The sequence below is a fragment of the Cololabis saira genome, chromosome 13 (genome assembly GCF_033807715.1).
Source record: "Cololabis saira isolate AMF1-May2022 chromosome 13, fColSai1.1, whole genome shotgun sequence".
In the NCBI taxonomy this organism is placed as follows: Eukaryota; Metazoa; Chordata; class Actinopteri; order Beloniformes; family Belonidae; genus Cololabis; species Cololabis saira.
In genome coordinates, this window is record NC_084599.1 from 29,221,815 (window position 1) to 29,239,651 (window position 17,837).

Genomic DNA, 17,837 nt, shown 5'->3' on the forward strand with positions numbered 1-17,837 from the left:
GAAAGGCAAGCGTACAAATTTATCATTAATAAACCAAATAGATTGATAATAACTCTCCAGCAGTATCAAGTCCAAAGATTTATCCACTCAAGTTATACTACATCTCATCCGTTACTTAAATCTGTTTTGTTGAAGCGGAACACATTTTTAAGTGAGAGGTCTTTTTTTTTTTCAAATGTATTTATTTATTAATGTTTAACTGTGCAAAGTATTTACTGAGTAATTTGTGTCCTTTGCCTGCAGTGAAATGTGCAGTGTTTTCTCTTAGTTTGGAGAATCATGGAAAAACAACACCAGAGGAGCAAAAATGTAGCCATCTTAAAAAATGTCAAACCTCTAAAACCTTAAAGACGCAAGACAGATGCTCTTTAGTTGAGAAAATGTCAAAATAATGCAGTGACAAAAATCCACTGAACAGTGTTCACTTGGACCACTGCAATTTTTTAAGGGTTTCTTTGCTCTTCAGGTGTTCTTGTGAGCAGTTATCCTGGCTCAATTATCATAAATCTCTCCAAACTGAGGCCACTGTCTGCTGCCAGTAAGACACAGACTAGTCAGAGTATTTTGCAAAAAAAAACAAAAAAAAAACCTTAAAAGAATAAATACACATAAATTGAGCATCATTCTTCTACATTATGCATTTCCATGTACTGTAAACAAATCCATATATTGAGGGTAGTAATAGTGTTAAAAGGTGCTTCTGGGGAAAATATGCTCAGGAAGGACTGCACTACCCCAATGATGTGCAAGATGGGTACTATAAGTATTGAGGAGACACTAAGCACTTTATCCAAAACAAATAACATAAGTACAATGGACTGAGTTCTCATATACAGCTCTGTTTACAATTCCTGCTCCAGGTTGCTGAAATACCTCACTACATTAAGCTCCAATAGTAAAAGAAAAATAATGATAATAATGATAAATCACAAACATCTCTTAGTGAGGCTTGCAGCTCTGCTAGTTAGTTTTGTTTGCAAACATAAATGTAGAAAGAAAATAGGGAAAGTTGAGCAGCAGACTACAGCTTGTGACTTGTAGAAAGCACCAACTTCTCTTATACCGCTCAGCCATTGTCACATTGGTTCTTAAGAAATACCAGACTGGTTTCATTACCATCAATGGTGATTAATTAATTAGTCACAACCAGTAACAATAGATTAGATGTCTATATATATAAATTTTTTAGGATATAATAAAACATTTTTAACTTTTCTCACTTGCAAATGGTGAGTTCAAAACATAAGGAGATTATTTTTAAAGGATCTGAATCTGATATTACATTTGATAAAGTGCTATTAAGCCCAGCACTACCCAAAACAGAGCTGAAGACTTGTGAGAATCATTGATCTAATTTGTTTTTATTTGGTAATTTCTTTTAACCTCAAAATTAAACTGTTTTTGACAAGTGATGAAATGCCGTCCTCAAATTTTAAAATTTTCAGTTTCTTTGGGATATTTTAAATGGAAAAAAAAACCATAGACAATACAAAAATTGGGGGGAAAAAAGTGATAGTATCTCCTCGTGTATTGATCATGGAAACGTTGTGATAAACAAACTGAAAAGAGGACGTTACTTAGAGTACTGGTAATACAAGTTTTTAATCTGGTTTAGTTTAATACGAAAGTTTAATTTTTTTGTTTTGATTGTGAAGAAATTTGTTTGAAGGGAGGGATCCAGGATCCTTGTCAAGTTTCTGGAGACTGATGTGGACTGATATTATACAGGCTTACATTGTACTGTATGTCTCTGTAGATTCTCTTGAATGGTGCCTTTAAGTGATTCATTCCAGCCGTCTCTTTCTCTTACAGACAGCAGCGGTCTGATAAACTCAGCACGTGTGTAGTTGGATACATGGTTTCAATAACACTGATAAACCAGTGCACCCACACTTAGATTATACTCTAATGATCCAAATAATAATAATTAAAAAAAAAAAAGATATGAACTTAAAGATTCATTTACACCCTGTTAACAAAAGCATAGTATAATAATTAGACTGGTCCGTAATTTAAATAGTAGTTTAACTTTTCCCCTGACTCATGACACAGAAGCACAATATCCATATCAAATAGAGTATATATGATAAGAGGAAGTGGACTGAATAGGGATGTCACAAGAACCAATGTTTAGTGCCATGTTTCTACAAAATGATGATTTAAAAATGGTTCTGTTGTACCTCAAGTACTAGACATTTCTCATCTCAGCCCAAATGGAACAATTTTGATGTTTATAAGACACAGAGCATAGTGGCTTTTTAATAGTTAAGCAGCTTCACGGCCCTGATGACCTCCAGTTGAACCTGAAGATTACTCTAAACTAATTTTCCCTGAATTATTAGTCAGGCAGAACAGTGCTGTGTATATTTCAGTGTTTGAGTGAATAACTGGATGGGGAATTGCAAATAATAGGCTTCCCAGTCTGCACATGGGAATCAAAGCAAGGCAGATTCACTATCCTACAAAGGAACAACGTCATCAAACTGTTAAATCTTAAGATGTTTCTATATGTGTTAATTGTTACAGCTGCCTCTGTTCAATAAAGTTTTTGTTTACTCATTTAGTTTAATTTAAGGAAATATGTTCAATTTAAAATACACTTTTGGTGTTGGATACGTTTAAATTGTTTAATCATGGCGTTTCAGTGGTACTGTGACATCCCTAGTACAAAAGCAGAGCTGCGTTAAATATTTACCGTTGACCAAACAGCTTTAAAATGATTGCTACCTCAGTACGAGGTATAATCAACAGGGGTGAAACACTGTGTCTTTAATCATCAATTTCTTATTTTGAGATTTTAATTTTTTTTTCTTCAGATCATCAATTTAAAATTGTTTACATTTCAGACCTCTCCAGGAGCCTCCAGTCCGGGGCAGGTAGCAGGTTTGCAACCCAGGGACTTTGATTGTGCAGTTTGTGATTGGAGGTCAAGTGGTCCTTGTGGATCACAGCGAATCATTCAAACGGCATTTATAGAGGAAAAAACGTAGCCCACAAATGCACCATAGCTACTTTGTCTCGCTCAATAATTAAGATTCAATTACTTGGAACACATATAAGCAAATTTAACAGCTTGATTAAACTTCCAATGGATTCTTTTTAAAGCACTTCTCTCTAAACGGTCAAACATGTTCGTCGTTGTGATTACTTACAGTACACACACTGGATGTTGTCATTTTAGTCAGACTGTTACCTGCCATGATCTTATTTATTTATTTTTTGGGGCAGGTTGTTTTAGATCCCAGCTTTGTGACTGTGAAAAGGCGTAAACGTTAGATTTTAGCATGTTACTGTGCAGCAGATTTTTTTTCTTTCTTTTTACGTATAAGTATTGCTAGGCTGGGTACTGTTTGTATATCAGTTCTAGTACTACGGTTCCATCACCAGCTACACGTTAGATGCGTTACCTTTCTTCAATGAATTATCCACACTGCGTAGTTCTTTATCTCTGTGATTGGTGCTTGGCACTCACTGCTGTAGTTTTTCTTAAATACATCATTCTGAAATCACCTGTTACCCACCCAGTATGAGTCAGACTGTGAAGTTTGATTTTATTAAGCAAATGTTTTATGTGTGTTGTGCCTGTACCACATCAGTCTGCCACATAGTGTTGCACAGGAGTCAAATGTCAAGTGCTGTATTTGCACAGGTTGTGGACAGAGTGGCACAACCACTATGGAGTGGAACTTCTTACCTGGGTAAAAACCCAATCAAAGTTCCAGTTTTTTTGTTTGTTTTGTTTTTATATTTGTAGCATTGGCAAATAGAATAGCTCAAGTGTTTAAGTCTATAATTTAAATGATAAATTTATTTAATAATCCGAATTTGAATATGAAACATAACCTATACTGTATCTGTTAATTTTGTTAGAAAAATACAAAAAGATATACGGGTTATTTGTGCACAAAATCATGCAAGACCATTGCCCTGTTGGGTTTAGATTTAAAGCATAACATTTGCACACAAGTATCTCATGTGAGGTAGAGGTACTTTGACTTTTCTCGTGTATATTCAGTCTGATACTCGCGCCTTGTTTCCACTTGCCTCTGTGCGCTCATGTGATGTATCCATTAGACCATTCATTCCTACGAGGTCCTTCATTATCTCTGACGTAACCACAAAATCTGTCTCCCGGTGTTTTCCAGAGCATGAATCGCTGTGAAAATTTCTATGGGTGCAGTGGATTTCAAAGAAAATATTTATGCTGTCTGAGCAAATCCACTACTAATTTGCAAATACAGGCTGTTAGAAACTAGAGAATAAGCTTTTCTCCCATGAGATTGTCAGTATTAGCGTCATACACATATCTGTACTCCCCTGAACTGAACACCAGGGGGCACATCCCATATTTCATATGAACTGACAGAGGGCAAGTGGCAATGAAGTGTGAGACAGGTGAACATGTCATGGTTGTAAATATGGACAAGTTGCTAATGAGATTGATGTGTTGTAGCACTTAAAAACAAAAGAAATACATATTTTTAGTGTGCAGCATCTTTATTAAGATGACCTCTACAATCTTTATTACTGTAAAATTTAGAAATCTCTGTAATTGTATGTGCACAGTTTGGTCTTTTTTTGTAGAAGGTGGCTATGTTTACATGCACAGCAATGTTACGACTGTTGATTTCCTTTGAAATAAGATGATATTTAGATAGTTGTTTAGTGTTTACATTGCATTGCATGTGGGATGATCTTGAATATTTCCACATTTCTTCGCCCTACACCTCTGCGATATTTGCACACATCCAAAGCTTTCTTTATTCCATATTTCCCAAGACACAGAACATTACTTGAGTTTGTCGCTCATGTCTGAGTAGTGTCTTTTTGTATTTTAACCTATCATATCCTGTCCTGCACTGACCCTACCATATAGCCTGGGTCATGTGACCTTAAGCATCAATTTGTTGAAAAATGCTATTACACGCTAGTAGTTTATAACAATAGGATTAAACTGTCTACATTTTAACAAATGAGATTATCAGAATATTCCATAAAGCTTAATTTGAGGACTGCTCACTCTGAATATGATCTTAATCAGGTCAAAGTTACAAGAAAATATTATTTAAATTCTTATTGAAATACTGCAGTGCATGTATACATACCCATCGTTACTTTCTGTAACTTTCATGTTTTACCATTTAATAAAACAGAAATATAACAAATACAGTAAAAGATACTGAAACATTTTCAAAATTAACTGTTTTGTGTGGATATGACAACACCATGACGTACTTTACAAAAGCCGTTTTGTGTTTTTGTTCAACTAATTCTTCACGATCCAATGATTTGACGACCACTATAGCTATTGTCGTATACAACATGCAACAACATTAAATATTGTTATGCTGGAACTAAACTTCCTATTGGCAAGTTGTTGCACAAGTTTGACATATTTTTACCTAACACACCTACCCAGGTACTTGGTGGTCTGTTAAACATGTCAACATGTCAAACAAGCTATTTTTATGACTGCAATTACAAAAGGAACAAATGATTGCTATTTATATTTAGACTTTCTGACTTCTATATTCTATATTTGAATTTCAATGCTCCTCCAAGTAAGGAGTAACAAAATTTTGCATGTTATTTTATTTGGGTGACAAAGATTTTTATTTGAATTTTGTGCTGGATCCCATCAATTTGTGGTATGGAAGAATATATACAAATAAATCCACTTACTCATATTAGATAAGGTGAGGGGCTTGTTTATGTCGGATCGAGGAAGGACTGAGTTAACAAATGTGTGTGCATAAAAAAAGCTTTACAGGAGGTCTGTTTTGTAGCTTTGTGGTAATGATTTCAATTGTGATGGGAAAAGGCAAGTGACATGAATCCTATTCCTGGGCAATATGTTTCTAATGTACGGTTCTGCAGAAAACAGAGTATGTCTAGAGACCATACAGGAAATAGAGGGTTATGTAGCATTGGAAGAAAGCGGAAGGTTGTGAAAGCTGATGTGGTTTGGGGGATTTGAGTTAGACTGACTTAGATTGATAAAATCAATCATTATTCAAAGCAAAAATCAAGTATCATTGAAACATTTTAAAGACAGTAAAAATGCTCCAAAATGTAAAAGAAAAAAAAAATCCGGCTCAAATTCGATTCATTGAAACACGTTAATGAGTAAATAGGTTTGGTAGAAGGCCTTACTAGAGGATCGGCCTTGTGCAGATGTTTGGACATTCTTGTTTAAAATCTGCTTGCTCTGACTGCAAAAGAAAAAGAATAGTAAAAGGTATCAGATTAAGTGAAAGGAACTGGTTGTGTATGTTTAAAGGTTATAGGTAGGTTGGACGTGGCATTTGTTTACAGGTTGTATTGGACAGAAGAGGGTTTGTGAACGTTGGTCTTTTGAGTTAAATGTAGCAATAAGATAAAGGGAATAAAGTTTGGTATGTTTGCAGATTCTGGAGACATTTAATGGCTTAATTGTCCTTATAAACTTTCTTCCATGCCAGAACATGATGGGATCTTGCAATGATGTTTAGTTTTCTTTTCTACATGGAGTTAGATCAGAAGATCATTACCGAGTATTTAAAGTGTTTCAGATCCAGGGACTTTGAAATATGCTTTTATGATCAAATGCCTCTTCTGGCCTAAAAATCAAACTTAAGAAAACATCCATTAGAATTATGCTTTTGGTTTTTTTTTGTGTCTGTTGTTGTGAAAAAAAAAAATCCTGTTACTGTAAATGTTTAGTTCCTGTATTGATTATGCAATAACATTCATTGTTGAACTGGAAATAGCTTGTGTCCTTTTAGAAATCATGTCAGAGGAAAATTGGTTTAAAACATTATTTTTGGTGTAAAACCTGACTTTACCTACTGAACATTACTGTTTGAGTATGCACTTTCAGATTCCAAATAAATTTGAGATTATGGTTCAATGAGTCGTTGTAATTTTTGATAACCTGAACACATAAGTGCTTTCCTGGTACTTTGACAGCAGCTGATCAAAAGCCACACCTGGATTAATAAAGTAAAATCAATCAAACACTATATATACCTGTTAAATTTTACATTATTTGATTAATGTGTTAAGTTGTAAGAATGGTTCAGAGAGTTCTGGTGCACACCAGCTGCTGTTCCTCCACTTACAGCAGAACTGGCTAACAAGGAGAGGATCTCAACCACAAAACTTCAAAAATATTTATAAGTGCAGACCATCAATACAGTTATAATAAGGTCCAACATTCAGATGTGCTTCCTCCAGGTTTAAAGACACGATAAAGCAGCGGGTTGTACTATGCCTCAGGTTGGAAGTGCTTCTAGTGGATGCGTTTGACATATCACCTGGTTCATACACCAGATTCCCTGCTCAGATCCACCAACATTAAAGGCCACCACGTTTTACTCACAAAACAAGGTGTTGATGCCAAGCCGCTGGATGCTCTGCATTGTGCTCCAGGCTCTGTACGAACCAGCAGCTGGCAGATATTTTTTAATTCATGACTTAATATGACTTAGCTGTGATTGGTTGCTTCGCTGTTTCCAACTGGTGACGTACAGGGAAGTTAAATATATACAGTATATATTTTTTTTATTCAATCACATTTTATATGACAAAATCCAACATTAACAAAAAATCTAAATATTTTGGTCAACATGTACTGTTACTTACGACGGAGTATTAGGGCCAAACTAAGACAAAAAAAATTACGAGAATAAAGTCATAATATGAGAATAAAGTCGTAACATTACGAGAATAAAGTCATAATGTTGCGAGAAGAAAGTCGTAATAGAATAAAGTCGTAACATTACGAGAATAAAGTCGTAACATGACGAGAATAAAGTCGTAATTTACGAGAATAAAGTCGTAATTTACGAGAATAAAGTCGTAATTTACGAGAATAAAGTCGTAATATTACGAGAATAAAGTCGTAATTTATGAGAATAAAGTCGTAATATTACGAGAATAAAGTCGTAATTTATGAGAATAAAGTCGTAATTTACGAGAATAAAGTCGTAATTTACGAGAATAAAGTCGTAATATTACGAGAATAAAGTCGTAATTTATGAGAATAAAATCGTAATATTATGAGAATAAAGTTGTAATATTATGAGAATAAAGTTGTAATATTATGAGAATTTATGAGAACTCTAACAGGAAGAGCATCTTCTACCTGTGTTAAAATGAGGAATATTGAGCATCTTGTGAAGTTCTATTTATATATTTATAATATATTTAATATTACGACTTTATTCTCAAAATATTACGACTTTATTCTCGTAATATTACGACTTTATTCTCGTTATATTATGACTTTATTCTCATATTATTATGACCTTATTTTGTATTTTTTGTCTTAGTTTGGCCCTAATACTCCGTCGTAGTAATTAACATGACCATATGGAAGTTAAATATCACAAAACAGTTTTTAAAGTAGCTTTTTTTTTTTTTAAATTTGATTCGTTCAACATGTGTTCAAAGTTAGCCTGCATTATATGTTACTAAATAATATTTTTAATTTGATAAGGGACGCTATTAAAAGTCTTGTTTTCGACCATAAAAAGTAAAAAAAGTTTACACACAAATTAGTTCTGCTCACGTTTCATGAATGAGGCCCAACATCTTCATGACCCCTCAGACTCCTCGGTGGGTGGAGCTCACACCGCAGCGGTGTAAGAGAAGTCCAGTTCAGAGAAGGGCTTTAAAGGGCCTCTAGAGGGAGAAAAGTGAAAAGAAAATCAGTGTAGGCAAGATTAAGCATGGGCTTAAGCATCTCCCTGTTCTTCACTCCAGCCTACAGTGAGGCCACAGCGTCTTGTCCAGATGGAGCCTCTGAAGAGTTTCTGGACAGTTTTAATCAACGACAGGCCAAACAGCTTGTGTTTTGTGTGGTTTGTAAACCTAAAGGTCTGCTGGTGGAGTTCAAATGCTTCAATGTGATGCATGGTGATCCACGTACCTCACACTTCAAGAAGAAAAACAGGCTGGTTTTGTTTTGAATCTGGAGTTAAAATTCGAAGTTAAGATAGCAAAATAAATTCATATAATTAATTAATTAGATCTAGTATGGTACTAAGGTCATTACATGATGGGTAGGAGGGAAATTGTAGATTAAATCGTTAATATTTGCAATAAAACAGGCTTTTCTAGCTTTGTATATGTGTATTTTTTCAAAAAATAACATAACTAATCTGAAATGCAGGAAAGGAAAAGACTTCAGCTGCTGTCTGAAACATTGGCTGCGCATGCGCCGTAGATCACAGATGCTGAAAAGTAGATTATCGCTACCATCTAGTGTCTGCTTACTGTTACAACAGCTAGTCTGATTAAAATCTCGTTAAAAGTACAGGACAATCCCCTCAAAAAGGGCTCTGTGGAACATCAGCTTTAACAATAAACAGGACCCCAATTTGAACACAGACTCCAGTCCAGCTCCTTAAAAGGGGGACCCGCCACTCCAGCCTGCCGGTGTTCTGCCAATTTCTGCTGCTTTGCAAAAAATTCTACCTAATGGTTTTCTACCTTTGTAGAGCTACAATTGTACTGTGTTTTACTCCCTAGCCCACTTCCTTTTCCCCCAAGTGGTCCTTGTCGCTTGCCAGGCCGTCATTGTAAATAAGAATGTGTTATTAATGACCCGCCTGGTTAAATAAAGGCGAATGACCTCTTTATATCTCTTTATGATCTCTTTATAGTATAATGTTCACAAAGTGTCATGCAATTCATGTCATGGGAAGTGTATTTTGAAGGATCAAATACTCAACATCCCATATTATCAATTTTCCATTGTGCAAGAAATGATGGGCGTGGCAATAAAACTTTGAAAATCGACTGTGCGCGTGCGCAGAACCACAAAGTAGCATTTCTTGGCAGGTAGCAAGGATTGGCAGAACACCGGCCCCCAGTCTGCCGGTCTAGAGAAGCTGCCCCAGATGTGTACGCGATGTTGCAGGGACATGTCAACCAGGACAGAACTACAACTCCCAGAGCCTTGATGAACTCACCTCAGCAGCAGTACCAGGTGAGCCCACCTCAGATTTCAGTCTCAGCTTCCTCTGTTGGTCATGTTGATGGGATTGAGAAACTCCTGGGGGTACGGTATCAAACTGACTTCAACAGCAGCCCACCCTCACTTACTTCATAGTTTTATTTCCACACAATTGCATGAAGAATCCCGTTAACCTTGTATAACTTACACCTCTGACTCGTGGCGCATGGGCACACTGTGCTCTGCTTACTACTAAAGCTTGATATTTGCACTATTTGACTTTGATTATTGTATTATTACAAACTATTATACATTTTAAATAAAAGATGGATGTGGCGAGACAGAAATTGTAGAGCAAGAGAAATCTGCAGCAAAGCTCCCGACTCATTTCAGACAGAAATGAAATCATGTTTTCATCCACAGCCTACAGACTGTATGTACTTAAACAGCAGTATTGTAAAAGAATATAACATTTAAGGTGGAAATGATGAGAAACACGGAAATATTCAATTAATGATGGCCCTTAGTTACATTTATTTGTTTTAAATCTGTTGGATAAAGGTCTACAATCACTCTGATGGGAAATTGACGATCCCCCCGGGTCAGGGAGGAGAGGAGGGGATTATGGGAAATCTCCCTCCAGCCAATGCCTCTCTCCCTGGGCGGTTACAGAGGGGAACAAGGTCCAACTCCTCTCTAGGAGACTGGTTAAAGACCTACGCTGTGTTGACCTGAGCCCAGGTATGTCTAAGTGGTATCTCTAAACCTTGCACACGAGCTCAGGTTCCCTCATCACTGGACGGGCTGCATCCAGTGGACACTGTGCAAGTTGAATGATCTTGTCCACATGAGAAGGTTTGGATCTCTTAGTCTGGCTCATCCCAGGACCACCACGGGAGACCCCACATAGGGCCCCTGACAACATGGCCCCTGGGAGCATTTGAACACGCAAATCCCTCCACCATGATAAGGTGGGATTCAGGGAGAGGATGTTTTTTTTTTAAGCATCGTATAAAGGGTTGTACGAATGGAGTATTACGGCCAAACTAAGACAAAAAAAAATTGGAAATTACGAGAATAAAGTCATAATATAATGACAATAAAGTCGTAAAATTACGAGAATAAAGTCGTAATGTTGTGAGAATAAAGTCGTAATAGAATAAAGTCATAATATTATGAGAATAAATTCGTAATATTACGAGAATAAAGTCGTAACATTACGAGAATAAAGTCGTAACATTACGAGAATAAAGTCGTAATATTATGAGAATAAAGTCGTAATGTTGTGAGAATAAAGTCGTAATAGAATAAAGTCGTAATATTATGAGAATAAAGTCGTAACATTACGAGAATAAAGTCGTAATATTATGAGAATAAAGTCGTAATGTTGTGAGAATAAAGTCGTAAAATTCAGAGAATAAAGTTGTGACATTACGAGAATAAAGTCGTAATGAATAAAGTGGTAATTTATAAGAATAAAGTCATAATATTATGAAAATAAAGTGGTAATTTATGAGAACTCTAACAGGAAGAGCAGTCTTCTCCCTGTGTTAAAATGAAGAATATTGAGCATCTTGTGAAGTTATATTTATATATTTATAATATATTACAACTTTATTCTCGCAACATTACGACTTTATTCTCGTAATGTTACGACTTTATTCTCGTAATTTTACGACTTTATTCTCGAATGAATGAAACCAGAGCACCTGGAGAAAACCCAAACGAGCAGGACAAAATGTCCTCTAATCAAGTGGTTACTCATTCTTATACTAACAAATGGGTTAAAGTTGGAAAACATATACTTTAAGATGCTTTCCTAATCATAGCCAGGAAAGGTTTTTTACAGATATTTCCAAGCGCTGAAAAAAAACCTGGCGATTCTACCCTTCTTCTTGACTTCTCTTCTGATGCACAGCTCTTTTTTAAGACATTTAATAACAGTGTCATCGAAACCTGCGTCCGATTTGATTACTGCCAGAAGAAGAGCATCCTTTGAGCCAAACCTTCAGACCATCTCCATCTACTTTCCTACAATAACAATATTTTTGTTGGTTCAGAATAAAATGTGTCTACCAGGATGATGATTCTCAGATTAAAGACAAGTTTTAAGAAATCTGATGGAAGAAAACAAACTTGACCTCCTTCGTAAAAATGTCTCTCTGTAGAATCCCACATCTCCAGTGTGAGAGTTACGGAAGTAGTGGGAAATGTGTGTGAGAAGAGACGGATTTACCAGCAGTAAGTCCTCGGTGATACGCAGCCAACACTTCAAGACAGAGGATTTGGACAGGACAGTGTGTGTGACACAATGTGTATATATGTACGAATATATTCATGTTACTGATGGATTTAAACATTTCAAATACCTGTGTTTGTGCATTCTGATACTACCAATACTAATTTGATACTTATGTGCACGCAAACTATTAGAATATGTGTTCACTTTAACTAAGCATCTGGTATCATAGCAACACGTCTGGGTTTTGCAACAGAGAAAAACTACTGGGAAATCAATTGAGAATCCGGTGAGTTGTGGTCATTTTTATTACTTTAAAAAGGTGCGTGAACGGAGCTGACCACCTGTGTTATGCCGAGAAGTGCATGCCAACTAGATCTGTTGGAAGTCTTTACCTTTTCCATGTTTATTGGCAACAAAAGATTGAAATTCTATAAATGACAAAGATGAGGAACAATAATTGACGATGGCCCCATGATGCACCTTTGAGACAGACTGAAGACTGTTCTTAATAATTCAATGATTTATAGCGGTTCCCGGATGAGTGTTGCAGGCTAAACAAACGTTACATAGACGTGTTGTGAATTGACGTTTCACGTTTACCCAATAAAGTTGAATGTATAACCTTATCCCCACAATGGTGTTTCATTCATTCATCTTTTTTCTTCTTTCTTTATATTGATGAAAGCTGTGTGCACACATAACCTTAATCCTTTAGCCGAGTGCATAATCTCTTCCACCTATTATAATTTTATTGTAGTAATATTCCCAAATGTACTGGTTTGAAGTAAGCTTGAATGATGGGTGGAGCCGTTTTTCTCTGAATCTTCTTTACATAATGTGGACTATAAAATAATATACAAATCTAAAAACACACCTAAAACTACAACGTTTGTTTACTTTACCATTCAGACAGATTTTGGACTTGTTGAAATTCACATCTGTTAAGTAAATTATGATGTGGTTACGATATTTCATTCCAGACTGGCACATGTACAGCAGGAAATTAGCACCCTCCTTTCGTCAGCCCAGGTGAGCTTAATGCCCATGGAATACAGTTTCCGCAAAAAATAATGTTATTACAATATTTAATCTTAGACTATCTCTCGGTATTTACCAGCAAAGGATGTATTTTATGCCAAAAATGTTCATTAGGAAGCTGTATAATTAAATAAACACATTCTGAAAAAGTTGCTAGGGAAATCTTTCCAAATTTAGTCTACTCAAAGAAACTTAAAATCAAATGCAAAAATGTATTTACAGTATGAAGTGAGATATTTATCAGTAGCCTAATTGTTTATAGTCATACATTTTTATATATTTGCAGATCTATTTAGTCACCATATCTTAATGTAAAATATAGCCTACCAAAACTTACCTTCCACTTCATATCTAAAAGCTTTTCTTCTAATCTCAGACTTTTGTGCTTCGTTAAGTCTCTCTTTGTACTTGCCATGAAGTCCTATATGAAATAATCCAATCAGGGCTCCATGTTGGAACTTTAATTGGCGACGTTACCAACTTGCGTGGCTGTATGAAGTACCGTTTTGGTCATTTTCTTTGTACCACGCCATAAAACAAAGTCAACGGAGATCAACTTGCCTTTGCCACCATAGTCAGTCGCCGAATTGTTACTTTTCTTTCTTGCTTCTAGCGTGAAAGTGTAATTGAGCGATTGATCAGTCTGGAGGAAACTTTTCTGAGCTGTGATTGGTTGCTTCGCCGTTTCCAACTGGTGACGTACAGGAAAGTTACATTTTTTTATTCAATCACAATTTAAATGACAAAATCCAGCATTATAGCCAGACAAAAAAATCTAAATATTTTTGTCAACATGTAACTAACATGACCATGTTTTTTTTTAAGTAGCTTTTTATTTTAAATTTGATTTGTTCAAAATGTGTTCAAAGTTAGCCTGAATTTAAATGACTGAATAATATTTTAAATTTGGTAAGGGATACTGTTGAAAGTCTTGTTCACGACCATACCAGCATACCACATCACTAGAAGAGGCTCGGTCAATATGATCATAAACAGTTATATGGAAGAGGAAATGGGATAACGAGGAGTGTGAGAAACAAATAAAATAGGGAAAAAGGTATATTATACTTGTTTAAGATATATTTAGATATTTATGTGGATATTTATGTAGTATATATTATATGTTGAGAGGGATATTTATAATTATGTAATATATGTTATATATTTATTAGGTATGTAGCATATATATATATATATATATATATATATATATATATATATATATATATATATATATATATATATATATATATATGTATAGGGATATTTATGTAGTTTATATTGTGTATATTAATATATATTTATATAATATTTATATTTTCTATATATTGATATAATATTTATGTAATATTTATATTTTCTATATACGTATATGGATAAATATGTAGTAATAGGCATGTTTACGTAGTATTTATATAAGCTATATTTATATGGATATTGTGTAGATATAATATTAACAATAATGTAAATTCATAGAGTTATAAAGGGAAAGGGTGTATACTTCTTCCTACTTTTTTTTCGAACATATGTGAATATGAAGATGTTACTGTTTATTTTGTATTTTTTTCATATGTTCGAAATAAAAATCCATTCATTCATTCAAAAAAAAAATTCATTCACTACTTCATCTATGTGACGTAATCGTTATTCCCGTCAGCACGTGCTCGTGTTTATGTTTCCCTCACCTGCGCGAGGCTCATTCATTAGTGAATCAGCAACACCTGGCTCCAATCATCTGCTGATGGAGCTGCTTTCTGGGCGGCTCTAAAGTCCCTGCAGGAGGAGCGGCCTGAGCTCGTGTTTGTTTCTCTTCTCTCCCGGTCCTGCGTGGATTTCCTGCAGAAAGCCAACATGAAGCTGCTGCTGCTGGCTGTGCTTCTCTCCATCTCTGCTGACTGGAGAGCTTTCGGGGGTTCTCATCCCAAACCGGCTTGTCGTTATCCTCCGTCTCAGTGGTGTCGCTCACTGGAAATCGCGATTGAATGTAAAGTGAGTAGAAGGTGTTTATTTTATTTATTTATTTTTTGTATTAATCCAGTTCTAAAGTACTAGAAAGAAAAAAAAATCCCAACTACCGTACCGGAAAATTTGTCGCATTTTGTTAAGTGGACTTCTGATGCATTTTTTAAAGTTAAAACCGATGGGGTCTACTGACTTATTTATTTTTTGTAAATGTTATTATTCATGTAGGAGTGTTATCATCATGCTTTACTCCTGTTGATGTCCAGCAAAAAAGTCTTAATTTCAGTGTACTTTAAAAAAAATATTTGGCACAGTTGGATTTAACAGAAATCTAGCTGTAAAAACAAACGTATAGTATTGATCTGCGTGACTGACTCAAACCGCTAGAGACTATTGACCCAGTTCAGTTTCCCTGGTCTGGCCTTAAATGAGAGTCATGCTTCTTACAGGAAATTAAGCACGAGAGGGTTTTCATGTGACCTGCAGAACAGCTCTGGGTCCCATCAGAAGTTGCACTAGCATTTGTCGATAAAAGCTTCATAGAGTGTGTGTGTGTGGTTTTAAAGCGCTTGTGATTTCCTAGGAAATAAGTGAAAATTCTCTCCTGTAGGTGCAGAAACAGTGCATGGAGTTGCGTGCCATCAGGGCCAACGAGACTGTTCCTCCAGTGTCCATCACCCTGTACTATGAGACTCTGTGTCCAGACTGCAGAGTCTTCATCGCCCAGCAGCTGTTCCCCACTTGGTTGATGCTGCAGGACATCATGTCTGTTACACTGGTGCCTTATGGGAATGCCAAGGTACTCTGCCCTGAAACTGCACAGCTGCCGAGATGGGAAACTGTCATTGGTAACCTCATTTTTCTTTCCTCTTGTAGGAGGTCCCATCAGCAAATTCTCCCTTCACGTGTCAGCATGGAGAACCTGAATGCAGGGGAAACATGATTGAGGTTTGCAACGGAACCCCAACACGTGTGTTTTCTTTAAGAAATGCAGAGCTTTTAAATTGATCTCTTCTTCAGGCCTGCATCATCCATTTTACGGGAAACTCTCTTGCGTTTCACATCATCTACTGCATGGAGTCGTCTGTAGACGTTCTTGGTGCCGCACAGCCTGTAAGTATCTCACACTGGACCAGCCGATGACTGGATGAATCAAGAAGTTTTAATGTGTCTTAACAGATGTTGAGTCTCTAACTCATCAGAATTGTAGTTTTTGTTCACTGGAAGTAGGTTGGGGCCTGACTAGCTGGTTACTACAGGGATCACTTGCATGAACGGGTTAAGATGGATCCATTATGTAATGGCCATGAAGACCTCTCAATGGCGGGTGGTAGTAACTTCCCTAAATGTGACCATGAACACTTTTTTTTTTTTTTTGTTAAAACCTGTTTATTCCCAGAGCCCCCCGTACAGGGGGCGGATGTGACGTGAGAGCAGAAGCCTGAGAACAGGCTGGTAAGCGAAGGGTTAAATCTTGCTGCGTTTCTCGTTACTTTAGTGTCTCCAGCTGTACGCCCCCTCTGTGTCCTGGTCCAGCGTCGACGCCTGTGTGAAGGGAGACTTGGGCTACCGTCTGATGCAAGCCAACGCTGCTATGACAAGAGCCCTCAACCCCGCTCACACACACGTCCCTTGGGTCACCTTTAATGGGGTAAAAGTTTAACAATATAGTGCCCTCAAAGATTTGGATAGTTGCATACATAAATGTTGTGAATTGGGAGAATATAACATTTCAATAATATCAGTGCGGATGATGCCGGTGAAGAAATGAAGACTTTGACTTGGTTTTTTCAGGAATACACAGAAGAGAATGAAGACAAGGCGTCGTCGTCCCTTTTCCACCTGGTGTGTGAGCTCTACAAGGTGAGACCTCTCAGCTGATATTGCAACTTTTGTTTCAGGAATGTGCAGAAATCAATTTTATACATTGGTACAAAGTGTCTTGTGCTCAGATGACTGCATGATCTTTCTGTCTACAGGGGGTGAAGCCTCCAGCCTGCAATGGAGCGCCAGTCAAACTGAGCAGAGGCCTTTGCAAAATGCAATGAAATATTATTGTGCCTCGCATGGAAATGACTAAATCAAATTATACTAATGTTTACAGACTGTTACAAAACAACTCATTCACTATTGATTTTTATATATGAGACTATAATAAACTTTGTTTGACTGTCAAGCTCTTGGCTGGTATTTCCTGCTCTTCTGCTTTCCTGTAAGGCTCGAAGAAACCACACTTTGTTTTTTTTTCTCATAATTTATTGGCATTTCCTCTTAAAACACCCTGAACTCCAGATATTTTGGCTTAAAATTTGAAACAAAGTAATTTCTTGACAAAACATTGGAGTGGCATGTGTACACTTGATTGTTAGGCTCGAACGTAACTCAGATTTCCTATGTTACAGTACTCAGTATTGACACATTTGAAGAATAAATATCTCAGACATCTGCACGACTGAGGCTAAGAAAATGAGACGGCGTGAACAGAAATGGAGGCAGTATCAACACTAACAGCAGAAGCAGGGACTCTGCTTATTGACATACTAACAGTTTTTTTTTTTTTTTTTTCTGCCCGTGATTGGACACGGTGCTGAAATCAACATGCTTACTCCCCCCCCAAACATTTAATCTGAAAATGGTTTAATCCCACATGATGAA

At 36.4% G+C, this 17,837-nt stretch overlaps 1 protein-coding gene across 1 annotated transcript; it reads left to right on the forward strand.

Moving 5' to 3' along the window:
• Positions 1-15,047: 15,047 nt before the first annotated feature.
• Positions 15,048-17,352, forward strand: LOC133458552 (gamma-interferon-inducible lysosomal thiol reductase-like). Its single transcript, XM_061738577.1, has 7 exons — positions 15,048-15,209; positions 15,793-15,981; positions 16,059-16,130; positions 16,203-16,295; positions 16,681-16,833; positions 16,977-17,045; positions 17,162-17,352. The coding sequence occupies exons 1-7, from the start codon at positions 15,072-15,074 to the stop codon at positions 17,228-17,230; spliced, it is 783 nt and encodes a 260-aa protein (XP_061594561.1). The 5' UTR covers positions 15,048-15,071; the 3' UTR covers positions 17,231-17,352.
• The last annotated feature ends 485 nt before the right edge of the window (positions 17,353-17,837 follow it).